The sequence below is a fragment of the Hirundo rustica genome, chromosome 3 (assembly GCF_015227805.2).
Source record: "Hirundo rustica isolate bHirRus1 chromosome 3, bHirRus1.pri.v3, whole genome shotgun sequence".
NCBI classification, from domain to species: Eukaryota; Metazoa; Chordata; class Aves; order Passeriformes; family Hirundinidae; genus Hirundo; species Hirundo rustica.
In genome coordinates this window covers 18075852-18094283 of record NC_053452.1, presented here as the reverse complement: position 1 = coordinate 18094283, position 18432 = coordinate 18075852, and the positions used below count along the sequence as shown (strand labels likewise).

Here is an 18432-nt window from a genome sequence, read left to right as displayed (position 1 = left end):
CAAAGGCTGTCTAAAAGTGACACATAACAAACATCATGAAACATTGAAATTGCCAGTTTATATTGCTGCTTTGAGACAGGGATTTCAAGACCAAGGACAGTGTAGCAACAGATCTCATTCCAGGTCTTGAAGAGCGAAGCTTGAGCCCAAACTCAACTTACAGCTTTGTTAGGACATGAGTCTACAACAACCAGCTTACATCATGTTGAAGGTAGGTATTTAAAGGAGGTTTATTTGGGCTAATACTAAATTCAAACAGCCACAAGCTCATTTTCCATTTTTACCACACCAACTGTTGACAGATGAAGTCTCAGTGGAAAGTCCAAATTTTAATTTCAACGTAACTGCCTGTAACATGACTACAGAGTTCAATATTTGGCATTCAATCCTTGAGAGAGATACCATGTTTAAGAACATTCTACCAAATACATTTAAATTGTGACTCAAACCCAAAACAATTTGGAAGTTTTGAAACATAAAACTGTTAGTATGAAATTAGCTTTTATTTTTTTTTTTTACCTCAAAATAAATGCACATTTATTGTTCAGTCAAGTGAAAACTGAAAAAGAATATCTTGAACAAGGGGGAACCTTAACAGACAAGTATCACAAATGTGCTCAAGTTCCTTCTCCTGCTCTTGCCCAGCTCTGTTTGGCTAAGAACACCAGATTAATTTCCTTTCTTCTTTCTTGTCTGTTTGGTCAATTAAAAGAAACACTTAAAGCACCAGAATTACAAGTGGTATGAAACAAAACCAGGTACTTGTTCTCACCAGAATTCAGGTCCATGTATTGCCACACTTTTTATATAAAACTTTCACTAAGTGTCGTACTAAATAGGATTTAGTAATTTCTTCTGCAGTTTAGCTCTTGATATCGGTAAGAGAAGTCAATGCATAAGCATGTCAGAAGTCAACGCTATAGTGTAACTACAGTATAACTCTAACAGGGCTTCTAAATACTGTTCACCAGAGTGATGTCTTATAGTTGAATTTCAGCTTCAACAGGTACTTCAGATTTACCTGAGCAACATCATACACAATATATCTGGGAAGAATGTTAAGGAATAATTACAGCAGTTTATATTAATGACACAGAAAAACTTCAAAACACAGTGAACTTCACCTTTGAACTTAAGTTACCATACAGATGCCTGCGTGATTAACCAGTTCTAAGAGCTCAAACCACAAAGATTTAAATCTGACTTTTCCATGAATCTGAAAATGTTTTATACATCATTAGGAACAAGCATTTAAGTCATATAGAGAATAGTGCAGCAGGATCTTGAGTTACAGGCAGATGAACTGACTTAAATATGGGGCTGTGGCTCCTGAAAATTATATTTTGTCAGACTAACACTCATCTCTCTTGTTATCTAAGCAGAGGAGTCATGTAGCTTAAATGAGAGCTACAGTTTCAGACCCAGCATTTACAATTATAATTGCAGCACAAAGTCATTAATGTACTCTTAATTTCCCACTAAATAACCCAAACTGGAATCACAGAGAAGAGCTCTACAGTGAATGTCAGTGTTAGCACATTCTTATTTTTCCAGAGACAGTCCCAGCTCATTCATGTGTTTCACAATGCTTTGGGCCTCAAACTTATCTCTAATTCCAAAGTGTAAAACAAATTAAATATACATCATGCTACCTCAACTAGCTAATACCAACTGTATTGTAGCTCATCATGTGACAAATGGTGTATTTAAGAAAACTCAAAGTAAAACCAGTATTGCCATGAGACTTTGTAGGAGGAAAAGAGCTCACCAAGGCCAAAGGCAGTTTCTACAAAGCCAAAGACTGCATTACTGGGTTACCTGCTTTGCTGGCAGTGAAGAGGGTGAGCTGGACCTTAGACATCACTTTTTTCTATTCTTATGATCTCTTGTCGATTTAAAGCACTAATTGATTTGGAGGCACTTCTGCCTAGAAAGACTTAAAGGCTACATCTCTGATGGGCATTTGGGGCTTACCTCAACACTTCTAGGGGTCTGGGGAGCACAAAGATGTGCTGAGAGGGCTCAAGAGCACAGAGCTGGCTCCCTCACCTCCTCCTGGCCAAGCTGGCCTACCACAGCACCATGAGGCAGAAACGAGACTGGAGCGATGAGAAACCACAGGCTGTATTCCCTTCCCCTTGTCCTGGCCCATCTCTGGGCAAGACACTGTAGGACAGTCTTGCCTGACAACTCCAATAACTTTTGGTATGGTTCCTATTGGGGAACAGCTTTTGGTAGGTGTATTGTTTCCTTTTTTTTTACAGAATGACAATTTAAGTGCAACAACTGTAAAATCATCCCCCTTCCAGAAGAGATTGTCTGAAAATAGTCCCCAAAGCAGATCAAACAAAACACAGTGAGGCAAAACTCCTAACTGGCCTTAGTGCGGTCCTGCAGATGCAGTGGCACTCAAACACCATGCACAGCCAACATACCAGCAAAGGATACTCGTTATACAGAAGACAGGTATCATTAATTCCTGTGGAGATCCCAGTCCCTAAGGGAACCTCTACACCACCAAGGGTGGTAGTGGCTGTGGGATCAGGCGCGGTTTTGCCCAAGCCTAGGAAGGGAAAACAACATTAGTTACAAATCTAGGAGGCAAACACAGACTTTGCACAAAAAGAAAATGATCCAGCCCGCCAAATACTACTTCACCCATACTTTCAAATCAAGTGTAGGAGTATCTTCAATGGAACAAAGAATACAGTCTGTTTATTCAATTCAGCATCACCATATTTATGGTAGTTGTATTCTGCTACATTAAAAATGAGAATTTTAGACTTTTCCGCTGTTAATTGTCTAATCCGTATGATCAAAGCTAAACCAGAACAGATTTGTAGCTCGCCTATCATAGCTCCATTAATGAAAACATGCCTATCATAGCATTTGCAGACAAATGCTATATAACAAAACAATTCTTATTCTTGTTAAATTTTTCAATATACATCTGATTTGACATCCATAAGAACATGAGTAGTATGTATAGAAAAAGGGGGAAAATCAATTTTTATTCTATTTTAGGTAACCTATATTTTAAGCCTCTCAAAATCAAGTTTAAGATAAGCCACCCATTACTGAAGATACTGTTCCTCACTCTCCCATCTTGGTACAGAAGACAGTCATGATTACCATTTCTTTTGCTTGAATTAGAAAAGCTAAGTCTTTTCTCTCTTTTTTTTTTTTTTTCAATATATGACACTTCTTGCAGATAAAAGTGTAAATGAGAGCAGTTGTTCCATCTGAACTTTAATTTCTAGCTTTTTCCTTCTGTCCAAGTTTCTAAGCCACTCTGAAAGCTAAACAATTACTTTTCTGATCTATTCATCTCTCTTCTAAAATTTACAGTATTGTTACAAGGAAAGCGAGTAAGAAGTTGGAGAATGTACTTTATGTTTTCTCCAGTGTAACATCAAATAGACGTTTCCTCCTGAACTTCAGCATCTTCAGTCTTAACACTCTGAGTGTATTAACTTGCATCTTTAAAACACCACATACACATCCTGATGCAACTGAAGGGCAACATTGTGCAACTTAAAGGAAGTACAGCTAAGAAGTGACCATAGCTCTCTTTGCTAAGCAGAGCACCACAACTAAGTCTGCCATTAATTACAGATTACCAATGACAACTACTAATGCTTACCTTTGACACTGTGTTTTCCCTTGGGCAGTTTTGTGATGTGGGAAGCATTCTTCAGTTCGTACCTGGGCAGGAACAAGAACACACAATAGCACTTTACATTTGTCTTAAACTGTCACAGTGAAAAAAAAAAAAAAAAAAAAAATCACAAATTTCTCAGGCTTTAGTTTATGATGAATTAATGTAAAGTTTATCTAAATTTTAGTCTTCTGGAACTCAACAGCCCTTCTTTGTCTTGGTATGTTGGCATTTTGTACAAGATTCAGCTAGAAGTGAAACAGTAGCTTTTATTTAAAAAAAACCTGATCTTGTTTCTGCAGAAATACACATACTTTTTCTTCGCACTGAAGAGAAGGCTTGCAATCTTAGCATCACCTTCTATGAGGACGCATTAAGCACATTTGACAAATACTCTTCATACGTTACGTACATATTTCCAAGGGCAACTTCTCCCAGTAGTACTAAACCTATAGGATCAGCTTGAGATGTGTGACAGTAGTTTGCACTCTTGGATACCATGTCTGCAAAATAGATGCCCTTCCCAAACATGTAGCCGGTCTGCAAGAAGGAAACAAACAAATAAAATTGGGGCAATAAAATAACACAAAGGCAGCACTGAATCCACCTGGCTGGGCTCCCAGGAGAACAAGGCTGCAACTCAAGCTCTTGTGAACACCAAAGAGCACCCTGCTTGGGGGACACGATGTTGTCTAAATGGTGGCAGAAAACACAGGGCACTCTCCACACAGAAATTCCCTTATTTAGGTTGTCCCTGACTGTGTCCATCTCTGGGCACAGGGATGTAGGCAGCCAGAGAAGCTATTTCACCTACCACAGGAGCTTCAGGTGGAGCTATGCGCAGACCCTGCGAGAGGATCCCGGCGAAGTTGGTGGTGCGGGAGCCGTGCCACAGCAGCTGGCGGTTGTGGAGCTGCTTGAAGGGCTTGTAACGCTGGCTCTCCCCCTCACGCTCAATCCTGAAGATCTTCAGTTCAGAACAAGATAGGAGGAAAAGAATAACGAAGCAAATAAACCATTACCTTCATTCAGCTCATCAGAGGGGAGAAAAAAACCCCAATCATCCAATCTGCAATGTACATTGAACTGCTTGGGAAATTGATCGGGATGGATTGTAGTGTCTGTAATTGGCTGTGTCGTGCTAGCAAAAAAGAGAGAGCAGCAATCACGCAGCACTTATTATTGATTACTTCTCTGCCTTTTCTTCTGCATTTTCATGAGAGTCTATTTTTCTAAAAAAAATCATTCAAAGAACTAAGGCTCAACTTCAGATGATTACTCCTCCACCTTCCCTTTGAGGCAAATTAAATTAAAATAAAAACACCAAAGCAAAAACACCTCATTAGATCCATCTCTGCCTAGACTTTCGCTATTCTAATTAAAAGAAAATGTTCTACCAAATCATCCCTTCAACAGAGGAAACTGGGTAAGCTACCCAAAAATATAAGGCAATTGCAAACAAGCAAGTCAACTTCAGAGAGTCCATCCTCCCAAAGATGAACCCCAGTATTGCTCAGCTTACATCCACGACTTTGAGGTCATATGCGTTGTGCGTAGCAGCATGAGTGTTCTTCACATACTGTTTGATAATCTTGGCTTCTTCTGAATCTTTGTCAACAACCTGCAAAGAGGCAAATGAGAAGTTTCCTCAGCACACAAACTAGCAGCCATCTTGTAACATGAGAACATCCACCCTATGCCTACAACTGCCCCCTTTAAACCTCCTCAACTATTTAAGTGGAAATAGATTCCTAGCTAGAGAAGACGCACAGATATACAGCCAGAGAATGTCTGAGACAATGCTGGATATTGAGATGATTTTCAAAGAAGGGTCAGCCAAGGACTGAGTCCTGTCCATCTTTCAACATCTACAAGAACAGAGCCTCCATGGCCTCTCTAGGCAACCTTTTCTAGTGTTTGACCACTGTCAGAGTAAACAAATTTAAAAACCCAAACCAAACAGCATCGTCAACAAAAGCTTTTTCTTTTGTTTAAACACAAATTCCTGTATTTCAGTTTGTGCCCATTTCCTGTTGTCACTGAAAACCACTAAGGAAAGTCTGCCTCTGTCCTCTTTCTTTCTCTCTCCCATCAGGTATTCCTAGATATTGATGCAACATCCCTCAAGCTTTCTTTTCTCCAGGTCAAAACAGCTCAGCTCTTTCAGCATCTCCCTGAACACATGCTCCAGTTCCTTAACCCATCTCAGTGCCATATATCTGTCCAGTTACAGTTTGGGTGATTTGTTTTTCTCCAAACTAACAAGACAACATCTTGCATTCACAGCCACCCATTGCCTTTTATTTCCTTTACCTTAATATCTGTTTTAAGTTTTTCATAGTTGATGTCAATTGGGTCTTTATCTCCATCTTCATTTCCACCTCTGAGAAGGCTGTAAGCAACCTCAATATCAAGCAAGTTGTCCAACATTTGCACTTTAGCCTGAAGAATTGAAACAGGTAATGTTATGTTACTTTGGCCTTTGACATGTTCAGAGTAAGTCTGAGATACCCCAGATTAAAAAAGTGTATGACAATCACTGGCCACATGATACCATCTAGTAACACAACACAGTCTTTAAATATATATATACACACCCAAGTATATTAAAATATACACACATACATATATACATAACATCTCCACCATCTAATACCTTATGCATATAACTATTTCCATGGATACATGCACATAAACAAAAAGATATTCTGAAGAAAAACAAGTTTCAATTCAGAAGGCATGAGGTTAAACTTGTTTTCCTTCAGATATCTTTTTGCTTGTGAAGTTTTCACGTTTACTTTAACCTCTGTTTTTATGAGGTCAAATAAGTCTTAAACCTCACATATTCTCTATGTTAGATATCGGACATCAAGACCTGTTGCCTGCAAACAGCATATTCCAGCACTTGCAAAAAACAGTTTCTAGTCGATACCTGAATGTATTCCAAGTTATTTAGGAGAGGTGGCTTCTTCATCCCAAAGTCATGAGGAATCAGTGTATAGAAGCGGTTGGAGAGGTCCAAAATCTGGGATTCTGAACCACTGTCAGAAACTGCCTAGACAAGACAACAAGCACCAAAGAAAATTACTGAGTAAGACTAAGTCTCCATTGCAATAAAAACACACAAGATACTTAAGGACTAACACAGGAGCATCAGTGCAAATAGTGCTTATGCTGAAACTCTCATGGAACTAAAAAGAACACTTCTATTTAATTGTCTTGAATGTAGCAAGTCCCAGAATTTGCACAGAAATACACAGAATTGTGTACAAGAAAAATTCAACGGGGATTAAGTTTCTGGAGGGCAAAAGAAAGTCTTCAGTACATATAAGTGGTGCATATCCTTGTCAAGCTTTTGGTTTACTCTAGCAACTGAAAATCTTCCTGTATCTATGCTTTGCCAGGGAGCCTGTGATAAAAAAAGGGTTATGCTGGTACATTTTTGCAATCTATAAAGGCAATACTATGCAGTGATTCTGGAATGGTTCAGGTCACGATGTGTGATAACAGCAACATTATCAAACCAGACTCTTTCCTGTGTTAACTTAACCTTTAGTCCCATCCTCTGACAGACTTCTCTGGGGTGGAAACACCAGCTCACTATTAGATCAAGGCACCAGCTTCATTTGCTCAGCTGCCATTTACGTCTGGCACAGCCTAAAGTTTGTGCTACAAAACTGCTGAAGACACAAATACTGCCCACACTGGTACAACAGTGAAGAGAACTATCTGGTTACCCATGGAAGCCACATCCTCTTCTCCAGAGAGAGAGAAAGCACAGATCTTTATATGCACAGCCCAGCATTCACCCCACTGAACCCAGAACAATGTCTGATTTCCCTTTTTGCTCTAACATCTCTTATGCTCACCTGCTGAACCTCATTCAGGATGGAGTATGCACTCTGGATCTGTCGCTTGCTCAGTTTTCCCAATGGCATCTTCTGCAAGTCAATCTGAAAAAGATTTAAATTATTAAACCTGAATTTCACTACAATTAAACCACTGCAGCATTCCCTCTCTAGTTTCTAAAGAGCTGATTTCTCCATGCTAATAGGACTGGCCAACAAAGACTGGAAACATTTTAGACTTTGTGGATTGAGGCATTATGTCAGACAGACGCACCATTGAGAAGACATCCTATAACCAAAGGAATACTGCAACAGGAAGCTCAGCACACATGCTAGGGCAACACAAAAAAAAGGATATTAAGTATCTGGCATGGAGTTTAATATTAACCTGGTGTCAGGTGCATTCCTTCATCACTTGAGTAACCACACACTTAAGGCTGGCAAAGAAGCAAACTGAATGAATTCTTGGTCATAAAATCCTCTGTGTCTCTAGGTACAATCCAGACACCCTCTTCCAACTTTACCCTACCGTTATCAAGGGTGAAATGCAAAGATTCTGAGAGGTGCTTTATATTAATGAAAAATGAGCCAAAACCCCTCAACTAAGTTAAAAGCAATGTCTTGGTTGCCTGCATTTATCCACTGATCTAATTTAATGTTGGTTTTCCTTTGTATATTGATGGATTTTGGGAGAGTATTGGAAATTGTTACATTGTTAAAAGACCATCTGAATGCAAAAACATTCAACAAAAATCAAGCCCAGTGGAGTCTTCCAGAAATATTATACATACGTCCTCTAGACTCTTGACAGTACTCACCACGCACTCTGCAGGGCAAACTAGTTTTTACTGAAGTTGATGAATTTAGGATTTAGCTCAAGGACAGAAGATCCCATGAAACCATGACTATCACATACTGTCTGGCTAAGTCCCACATTATTTATCCACTATGGAGCTAGGAAACCCAGCTGTATGCAAATCTTCCCTGCAAGAGAACTCAGAAGGCTCTTCCAAGCCACAGAGACTGGGGTGAAATCTCTGAAGTGATTTTGCATGCAGACTGCATGCCCTGTACTGGGCTTAGGAGAACTTTCACCTTTAGTGACAGCTAAATGTAGATAAAGCCAGATACCAGGAACAGCCAAGATGGGCTGCAAGAAGGAAGACAGGGTTCAAAACTGATCATACCTTGGGGACATGAGAGGAACAAAGACGATATTAATAATCTAATGAAAACCAATTGGCAATAGATTTGTAGCTCCCAAACTTTTGGGGCCAATACTCTCTTGCTGAGTGCCGCCTGTACCAATCTGCATTATATCATTATTAGCTGAAAAATCATGCAGGACACATAAAAGTAATACAGGCCACTTAACAGACACCTATACTAACTGTAAGTTTTATAAACATGTAAAGTAACACATATAATCACTAACACACTAACACCTATAAAATAAAACATCCCCCGATCATGTGATTTAGGAGCACAATTCCAACAGAGCCCACAAGCAGCCAAAGGGCTGCAATTTGAGTCTCCTACAACCCATGGGAGGTAGACAGAATCCTGCAGAGCTAAGCTCCGGTTTAAAGTTAAACTGCATCCAAAGCTTTATCATCAGATGTGCCAAAAGAGCATAGCAGCCAAGGGGCTGAGCCTAAAAGAACAGCACTGAAATTACTGCTAGGTGCACTGAATGCAATGGGAAGAATTAGCTCCACATCATAGATGTGTGCATCAGGATTGTCACAAGAGGCAAGGGAGATGTGTGCCTTCCACCCAGGCAAGGGAGGACACAGCACCAGAATCGACTCAGTCCTCTAGCAAGCCACTTCACATAAAGCAGTGACATAGATAATGGTAATAAAACTCCTGTATGCTTGGCGAGGTGAAATAGGTTAGGAAGCAGGAAGATAAATGCATCAGATAAATCCATTGTCATGCAAAGAAAAGATCAGGAATTTGTTACACCAGTGGCAAAGCAAGAGGTGCCTGGATGGAACAAAATACTCAGTGTCAGGCTAATAAAAGGAACTAAGCAGTTGTTTCTGGAGGATGCATAGAAACCTCTAACCAGGAAAAATATTATTTCCTCTAACAGAAAACAGCTGTTCAGCAGCATCAGTACAGGAAGATAAATAGGAAGATTGGCCCATCTGGAGTCAGTTCTGCTATAGATCTGCAGATGGTGTGAATTAACACAGTTTCAAGAGAGTTCTACAAAACCAAATGACATGAGATGATGATCCATTCAGTCTTTAGCTAGTTACAAAAAAATTTCATATTTTACAAGACTTTGATGTAAAGTACCACTGGAAATACAGGAGAACATAATTAACCCAAGGTACAACAAAATGTTGCACAAGCTATCTGAAAGCTTCCAGGTAAGCTGCAGAAATGGGACAAAGCCTGTTCTGGAAGGTAGGCACATCAAATAATGATAGAGACAGCAAAGAGCAGCTGCTTAAATGTCAAGTCTGAGGCAGGATAACTAAGCTGGCTGAAGAAAACTGAAATTAGTTATTTAGAATTAGGTTGAAAGGCTGCATTAAAACAAACAGCAGGATCTCTGCACACCAGTAAAACAGTGCAAGGAGGGGTGCCTATCATGCTACCAAACCACTCTCTGAAAGCTTGCCTGAAGGTTGGATCAAGAAGTACGGAGGAAAGAAGAATGGATGAAAACAGTTTTATTAGAACAAATGAGAAATACAACCGAAACAATCTCAAGTCCACCCTGTGCAGAAGGGGATCTGGACTTTGACAAGACGCTTCCATTAGTATATCTATCAACTGGCAGCATTTCTCTAGTCAGAGGTGCATCTCATTTGCTACCTAAATCTGTGGTATTCCTGCACTTCCCAGCCCCCAAACGTTGTTCCCTGCTTACAAAAAAGGAGTGGCACCAGTGTCATATGACCAGCACATCGGTTATCTGTGTTAATACTTTAAGAGCATTCAGCAAACAGCAGTCACTATGCAGGTGCGACCAGAAAAAAAGCCACAAACAAAATCACAGAATGATTACTACTCCCAGGACTGGCAGACAATTCTTTCATAGGCTTGTTAAATTGAAGACATTGATAGATAAAAAATGCACCTGTGTTTTAACAACTGCATGTATCATAACTAAGTTATTACTTGCAGGGTTTGGCAAATTCCAGTTGGACTCTTTCCTTTATTTTAAGACAGATTTAAAACTCACACTTGGCTTTTGGGAAGAATTGCAAATTGCTTCTGTTTGTGCAAGCGTGATGGAAGGTTAGAAGGGAGAAACATGAATGTGTGTAGTCACCTCAAATTCCACCATTGCTTTCTTCATGCTCTCCACATCAAAGATCATCTTAATAAGATCTTGGATTGGCTTAGCGAGTTTTGATTTTGTCCCGGCACCCACTGTCAGTTTCTTGACAGCTTCTTCATCCTAGAAGGTAAAAATAGTATCAGAATTAGCAAAATCACAAAGGATAAAAGTAACAGGCTGGCTGCCATGGCAACATCTCAAAACCAATTTAGTGTGTGCATACTATGACTAGCCTGAAGTTCATGGAGAGCGTGGGACATTGCTCTGACATTCTGGAACAAAATGGGCTTAAAAAAACCACCTTTTCAGTAATTTGGTAGGTATTTCAAGAGATGGCACTGTATAAAATAAGCAGAAAGTAGAATTAAGTGAATAGGAACTCTCTTTGTATCACTGCTTCACCTCAAGCAAGTTGTAATTATTTTTCTGCAAGCTTTCTGCTGTATAGAGACTTGCATATGAAAAAATGACTGTTTACTTCGCTGCTTTTATGAACAAACAGATGTAATAACTAGTTTCACCAAATTTTTGTAATAAAAATTGCCATAGATGTGTACAGGAATTATCTATTAGCCATAATACCATCTCAATGGCTTCATGGAGGGAGCATTACAAGAATAAATCATCAGCCAGGTGCTTTGAGTAACACTGTACATTACACTGAGACAGACACTTTGCCACTGTGATATTCAAATTTCCAGAATTAAAGCCAAGCTTCAAGTGCTTCGCACTGAAAGATCCATTCAACTGGCCACAAAAAACACAATGTCTTGAAAAGATGTGCTCTGGCAACTTTACAGTTATTAACAGCATTCAACTATTTAGTCTGAAAATAGTTCAGGTAACAGGTAAGCCCTTAAATAAAACACACAAACCCCCACTGGAAAGAAGGAAGAGAATTCTTGTTTCACTTGTCTGTCTAAACAGCTAAAGCTTACTGGCAGTGAATAACTTCTATCTCAGCCTGCTCAGTATGTGCACTAAGTGGAATACTGCATTGGAGTTGCTACAGCATTTGGGAGGATTTTGGAGACAGCAGACAGATGAGAAGCATCTATTTTAAATTTTTAAAAATTGAGTTTTCATACAGGATGTGTGCAAACTGCTGGATTAAGTTCAAATTAATATCCTTAAAGTTACAGAGTAAACAGGGAAAAGCATTCAATGGACATCAGATTTGATAACAGAAAACTCTTTAAAAGTTTCCCAACAGGTCTATTTTAATGGACAGTCTCTTTGATCTACAGTTTTCCCCGCAGAGAGAAGATGCAACAGGTGCATTTTAATTCCCCTGGTTTGTTAAGTGCAAGTGATCCAAGAGCAAGCAAAGAACGGAACAGCGACAGCAGGGAATCTCAGCAGTGCTCCACCTGGGACAGAGGCATTTCAGGGTTACCTGTCCGTAATCTATTTCCAGTGGGTAGAATTTTTTTGGATATTTAGTGAAGTTCTTTGAATGCCAAGAATTGCCAGTTTTCTCTTCATACAAATTCAGGAAGTGTTCAATGGCATCTTCTTTTGATGGCATCTGCTCCAGCTTGTTACTGCCGATTACAGTGCCCACACGGCCCCAGGATCGGAACACCCAGTATCTGGAGAAATGGAATGGGAGAAGAGAACAGGCATCAGCTACTTCAGTGCTATTTGCATCCCATTAATTTTATAGAACACACTCTCTCATCGGTGACTGTGGGAAATCGACAGAGGAATCACCGTATGTCCAAGAACTGGCGTGAAAAATGCCCAGTGTTAACAGACCAGAGCTACAGCCCTGAGCATAAATGGGTGCACAGCAGGAAAAGAGAGGCTAACATCTCTTCAGTCCTAATGTTTTGCAAATACAAATCTTCAGACCATTGGGGTCATATATTTGAAAAACAAAGACAAAGCATCTTTAAGCCTCAGGCCCCAGAGTTCAGTATTTTAGAGAAACCAGAAGTAAATCAAGTATTTGTTTGTACTACTGACAGCACCTTGGGTGAGCTTATGTAGTATTTATGGGACTACAATCAATCAGCCTTTCCAATATGTCAGGTATGAAATGCAGGCACTGAAATTCCTCCATGTACTGAATCCCAGACTTGATACAACCTCACACAAATGAGACAGCAACAAAAGCTTATTAAAAACACGGTAAAGTGCAGTAAGTCTGGAGCTGAACCACAGTCATTGCTACCCGGGATTTCTGTGTCACTTATGTGTTTGGCAGGGACAGTTTTACTTTGAAGAACCTTCTCAATCTCTTCATCTAATCAGCAATGCAACCACTGAACAGCTCTGCCAGGCACCAATGAGACTGGAAAGCTAAACATATGATCAACTCCTGACTATTTCATGCATTTCGTTAGGCTTCAGGGCACACAATTCAGACTACGCTGTGGTAGAACAGCCAGAATCTGGTGTCCCAAGCTCTGTGATTAGAAGACAAAATTAAGTCAGAATATGGGGGAAAAAACTCCACCTTAGGTTCTGTCAACACCCACAAGGAATGTCTTCATGGAGAGCAGAGATTTCTCCATGGGTGGCCTGTTTGGTGGGTTTGGAGTTCTTTTAGTTTTGGTTTAGCTTTTTTCATTTGTCTTGTAGTGTTTTTTGGTGGGTTTTTTTGTTTGTTTTTTGGGTTTTTTTAAAGTAACTATACCAATCTGTTATCTCCCCAGAGACATTTTACTCACACTTGGCTTTTAGAGTGTCAAAAATTCAGTATTTATTAAAAAAGAGTGAATGAAAATATTTAAAGGGAAAACTAAACTCACCTGTTCTCTCTGTCATCCTCTAGCAGCTGCAGTTTATAATATGAATTTGTTCCTTTCACAATATCTACTAGTCCCAGGGTTGCACTGAAAATTTTCCCACCTTTTTCAAAGACATGAGCAGAATCTTCCAAACCTGCAGAGAAGAAAAAATTAGAACACAGAGGAGGAGGTTACTGTTTTAGCTTTCCTTCCTGCATTTGCACTCATCCAAATGTTTCATGCAGCAGTGTGATTTAACAAAAATCCTGTAAAAACAGTGACCACACAGCTCATTCAAAACTACCTGGAGCATGTTTTCCTTTTAATGAATTGCGAGCACACACCTTTAGATAAACTGGAGTGAATATCAATCCTAACTAGAGGAAAAAAACCTGTAACCTTTGCTAGAGGATGATCTAAAATCTAGGATCTAATACTGCGTGAACAGCTGAAGGCATCCTGAGGAGAGATGCAGGGGTCACATTAGCAAATGGACTGAAAACCAAAGGCTGGCCTTGGATGCAGTACAAATTACCAAAACAACCAGGCACCACAGGTTTGGAGAGCAGCATCAGTAGATGCTTATGCCAAACCCGTGTCCTCTGCTGGCTGGGCCTTTACTCACTCCACTGACAGGAGATCCTAAAGCTCAACAAGGTGCACACATTAGTTTAAGCGGTCCTTCTGAAGAAAGCTGAGCTAGGAAATCCTGGAATTCTCAGACTTAGATGTCAATCAATATGCTTCCTTTGATAGTAATGTTAAAGGTTTAAAAATTCACGCTCCTTTATGGAACCTCATCCTTTCACAGAAAAACTCTTTTGCAAAGCACCATGCATCCTGAAGACTGTGGGTGGTGCAGGCACAGGCACTTATCACTCACCAGAATCAGGGTCTACTGCTGCTCCACCCTTCACTGTTAACTTCATTTTCTTTTCAGACTTGCTAGGTCCTGCAGTGAAAGACAGTTAATTTTCTTCTTAGGTGAGCAACGCAGTCTGACTTGAACCAACCTTAAAATTCTCAATTTGCATAATTATCACTCTAAGATGAATCAGATTCCCAGTATATGAGCACGCTGACTTCAGTGGCTTTTTTTTAACCTAGCTCTAGCAGCCAAATCACAGCTCCCAATTCACCAAGTAAATGAGAAATTACATTTCCACAGATTGTATCTATTTTTTTTTTTCTCCTGGCCCCAAGGGGTGGACCTTGTCATTTTTTTCAACTGCACTGCAGATAAACACAACCACAAATGTGAAAGTAGGATTTAAAAACCTCATAGGGTATGGGGAGTTTCTGGATTCCCTGGGGATGCTGCTGTGGTGAGACAGTCTGGCAATTACACACCCAACTGTATGACAGAAACTTCCACTTGGAGGCCACAGAGAACAGGTTCTGAAGAGAAGTGAGCAAATGCGATGGTTTTGTTCACCATCCAGGGTTAATAATGCATTCTCCATGGCATTGGTGAGGGATGCCACCACTTTTTTTCCTCCTCTGTTACAAAAATATTATGTTCTAAATCAAGTAGCACAGAAACTCAGTTCTCTGGACCTCAGTTGCCAACATTCCCTGAGTAGTGTCTGTCATTGTGGTGTACCAGGACCTCCTTGGAGCTGCAACACTAACCCAAACTGGCAGAGAAGCTAGTATTTTATGAACAAGAGACTGGACTGATGGCAGGGAGCCTGGGTAGACTGAAGCAGGGGAAACAAGGGCCAGCTCAGGAGATAGCTCCATGTTTACTTAAAGCTATTCTTGCCCTGAAGTCCATTATATAAACTTATCCTGAGAAAAAAAAAAAAAAGGGAGAAAATTCAAGGAAAGGGCAAGGACAGACCATACCCAGGTTTGTTTTGTGCATGCTCAGTACTGAACAGGCCTGTGGAGAAGCAATTGCTTTGTCCCTCACCTTGTTCTTCTTTGACTTTCCCAGCACTTTTTGTACTTGGGGGCTTACTGCTCTTCCCATCCACAGCCATTTCCTCATGCTCCATTTTCACCTCTGCACCCCAAGGTGAAAGGGCATGGAGAGACACAAGCTCCTGGAAGTCCTTGCTGGAAGATTTCACGTCCTGAAGAAATGCCTCTGAGACCACACGGACTTTGGCCTCCTTCACTTCTTCCATCTTCTTGCTCATTTTCTCCACATCCTCTGCAGAGGAAGGATAGAAGGGGAGAAAAAACAGTGAGGTTTTAGACCTCAGCCTCTCTCTATGGCCATGATTCAGGGCTCTGTCACTCTTTGTGAAAACACAATTCCACTACATTTTGGACTTACCATGTTCTTTGGATTCACCAAGTTCTCCCTTGGTTCAAAGATGCAGCTTGGGCTAGAGCAGCAACACTCCTGTTCTACCTGGCTGGTCCAGTTTTCCCTTTCCCAGATCTCAGCTGGAGCTGGACTTTCTGATGGATGGGAGCAGATCTCCCACCTCAGCAGTCAGTTTGCACAACTCCAACACAGAGCAAGAGCAGACTCTAAGCCGCCAGCAGAGCAAACGAGTGCCCTCAGGCACCCACAGTCAGCTCTGGGGATTCTCCAAGGCAAGCAAGGGCACAGCCCTCAGCACCCCTCATCCCAACAAAGGTGGCTTGCACACCACCATGGTCTGCACACAAATCCCAGCTGCCACTGACCCACAGGAGCCTTAAGGCACAGCCTGCCAGGTTAACTTGCTGGGTAAGCAAAACTCAAACAGCACACACTTGTCTACTTTTCCAAGCACACTCAGGCCATGTGTGCACACAAAACACTCCCCCTAATCCAAACACTGATCCCCAGACAGCTCTGAGGACAAGTATCCTCTGTAATCTGCTCAGCTCTGTTACCACTGCTACCAGTAACCACGGCACGGCTGCTCACTCTGGGTGCTGATGCACAGGGTGGCCTTGTTAGCTGTTGTCGTCATCTTTCCTCCCAGGTCCTCCACAATGCCTTTCACCTCCTCCTTGTTCTTTGACAGCTTCCCAACAACCAGGATCTTCATGTTGGTCAGTGGTTTGTCTGAATGTTTGGAAATGACACGTTAGCCACAGGCACACAGTCCCCTGGACAAACAGCAAGCACAAAGTGACAGCACCCTCCTCGCCCCAGTACAATCAGCTCAGCTGGCAGGGAGATGAGAGGCCAAGCAGGTCTAACCTGTGCTAAGCAAGCAGGAGAGAGTTCCCCTTCCCAGAGGAAAGGCAATGTAGCTCAGCCACTGCCAACAAACAGAAGGGATGAAGGACAGGGAAATGCTATGCAGGCATATTTGCTCTTTTCTTGATTTAATATGTTAAGTAAAAAGAAAAAGAATCAGTCTTTTCCAGCACTGTGCTACTAGGGACTGTGCTCTGCCTCCCTGCTCTTTTGGTGCCTGGATAGCACGGGAAAAATTCACTGTTGCATGAAAGCTCCTGCCTTTTCAAAAAAAGGAAATCTTTTTTTTTGAGGGGCTGCAGAGAGAATTATCTCTCAAGCAACACTGTTCCAGTCTTGATCTTATAGACAGTACAAGGCTCTACCATGCAAACCCCTTAAGAAGTCAGGAGCAAACTGGTAACCATCTGAGGCTCCATCACATCATGTCAGCACTGCAATTCAGGCTTGTCCAGGACATAGCAAGTGTCTAAGAGCATATTTGCACTGCTGTAAGATAAATGCTATCAACTCTAATTGACCAGCCTAGGGCTGTGCTTCCTCTTCTCCCCTCAACTCAGATTAGTTTGGTTGTTAGCAAACAAAGCAACCTGGCTTTAAATCTGGTCAGCCTTTTGAATTTACTTTCAGGGGACACTGGGGCTGGAGTCAATTTGCTAATCAAAACAAGACCTGGGTTACATTGTCTTCATTGCTAAAATAACATGATCTGGCTAAAATTAACTGTGCAGAATTACTCCCACCTTTTTTACCAAATAACAATAATGCCCTGCACCCAAAATTATGGCCTAGGCTAAATAAAAAAGAAATCAGCATAGTTCGTAACAGACAGGCTTTATCACCAAAGCATGCAATTCATTCCAGCAACCTACAGTGAGTTTCTTAAGTCCAACCTTTTGCCAGTTGGAATCAGCACACCTATTCTGCATAAGGGGAGTCAGCAACCAGTAAAGCCAAATTTCAGTAGATGACTTAGAAACAAAACAAACCCCTGAAAAACCCTCTTTCCCTCAAAACCTGAATTTATGTGGAATATCTGGCATTATGGACATCCCTGGATGGTCACCAAGAAACCAAGTGAGGTGGCATTTTGAAGCAGATCTCTCCTGAGACACAATTTGCAACATCAGCCTTTACACTTCTGATTCACTGCACGTGCATCATTTCCTCACAACCAAGAAACACTCAAAATGATCTGTGAGTAAACAACAGAACCTCAAGCCCACGACCCCAGACAACCCAGCATATCAGGGCTTGCCTGTGCTGGCAAGACGAAGCAGGTGTGACACTTTTTTAGCAGGAGAGTTCTGCCTGCTTGAGGGCAGAACAGTGGGACTGTTCAGGGTGGCACACTGTCTGGCTGGGAATGGCAGCCTGAACGCCATCCTGAACTCCACCAGTCCATGCCCAGCCAGACACTTACCTCTGGGTGCAGACACAGTCTCTGACAAAGGAGCAGGTGTGGAGGGAGGAGGTGCCGAGTTCACAGTTGCAGCATCTGGAGGGAACACCCTGTCCTGCTTCTTACATTTAAATTTCTTCAGGTAAGGAATTTCCCGGAACTCCTGTGGGATGGAAGCATAAACAACTTAAAGCCAACAAATATTATTATAAGATTTAAAGGATAAATTGAACACTAGCCAGATGTTGGAATTTATTGCATGTCTTGGAAATGATTTTCGAGACATTCACACTAAGGTGGACAAAACCCCTACTTTACTGACTGAGAAAACAAAGCTGGA

General features: G+C 41.2%; 1 protein-coding gene across 1 annotated transcript in view; it reads right to left on the bottom strand.

Moving 5' to 3' along the window:
* Positions 1 to 200: 200 nt before the first annotated feature.
* The window catches only part of PARP1 (poly(ADP-ribose) polymerase 1), a 33242-nt gene continuing 15010 nt past the window's right edge, over positions 201 to 18432 (bottom strand). Inside the window, exons 8-23 of the mRNA XM_040058486.2 lie at positions 18114 to 18255; positions 16412 to 16552; positions 15458 to 15700; positions 14426 to 14494; positions 13564 to 13696; positions 12204 to 12399; positions 10799 to 10927; positions 7528 to 7611; positions 6591 to 6713; positions 5972 to 6100; positions 5181 to 5279; positions 4473 to 4625; positions 4071 to 4198; positions 3644 to 3705; positions 2449 to 2563; positions 201 to 1046 (exon numbers count right to left, since the gene is read on the bottom strand). Coding sequence (XP_039914420.1) covers positions 965 to 1046; positions 2449 to 2563; positions 3644 to 3705; positions 4071 to 4198; positions 4473 to 4625; positions 5181 to 5279; positions 5972 to 6100; positions 6591 to 6713; positions 7528 to 7611; positions 10799 to 10927; positions 12204 to 12399; positions 13564 to 13696; positions 14426 to 14494; positions 15458 to 15700; positions 16412 to 16552; positions 18114 to 18255 — 2028 coding nt within the window. The 3' untranslated portion in view covers positions 201 to 964. The remainder of the gene's footprint in view (positions 1047 to 2448; positions 2564 to 3643; positions 3706 to 4070; positions 4199 to 4472; positions 4626 to 5180; positions 5280 to 5971; positions 6101 to 6590; positions 6714 to 7527; positions 7612 to 10798; positions 10928 to 12203; positions 12400 to 13563; positions 13697 to 14425; positions 14495 to 15457; positions 15701 to 16411; positions 16553 to 18113; positions 18256 to 18432) is intronic.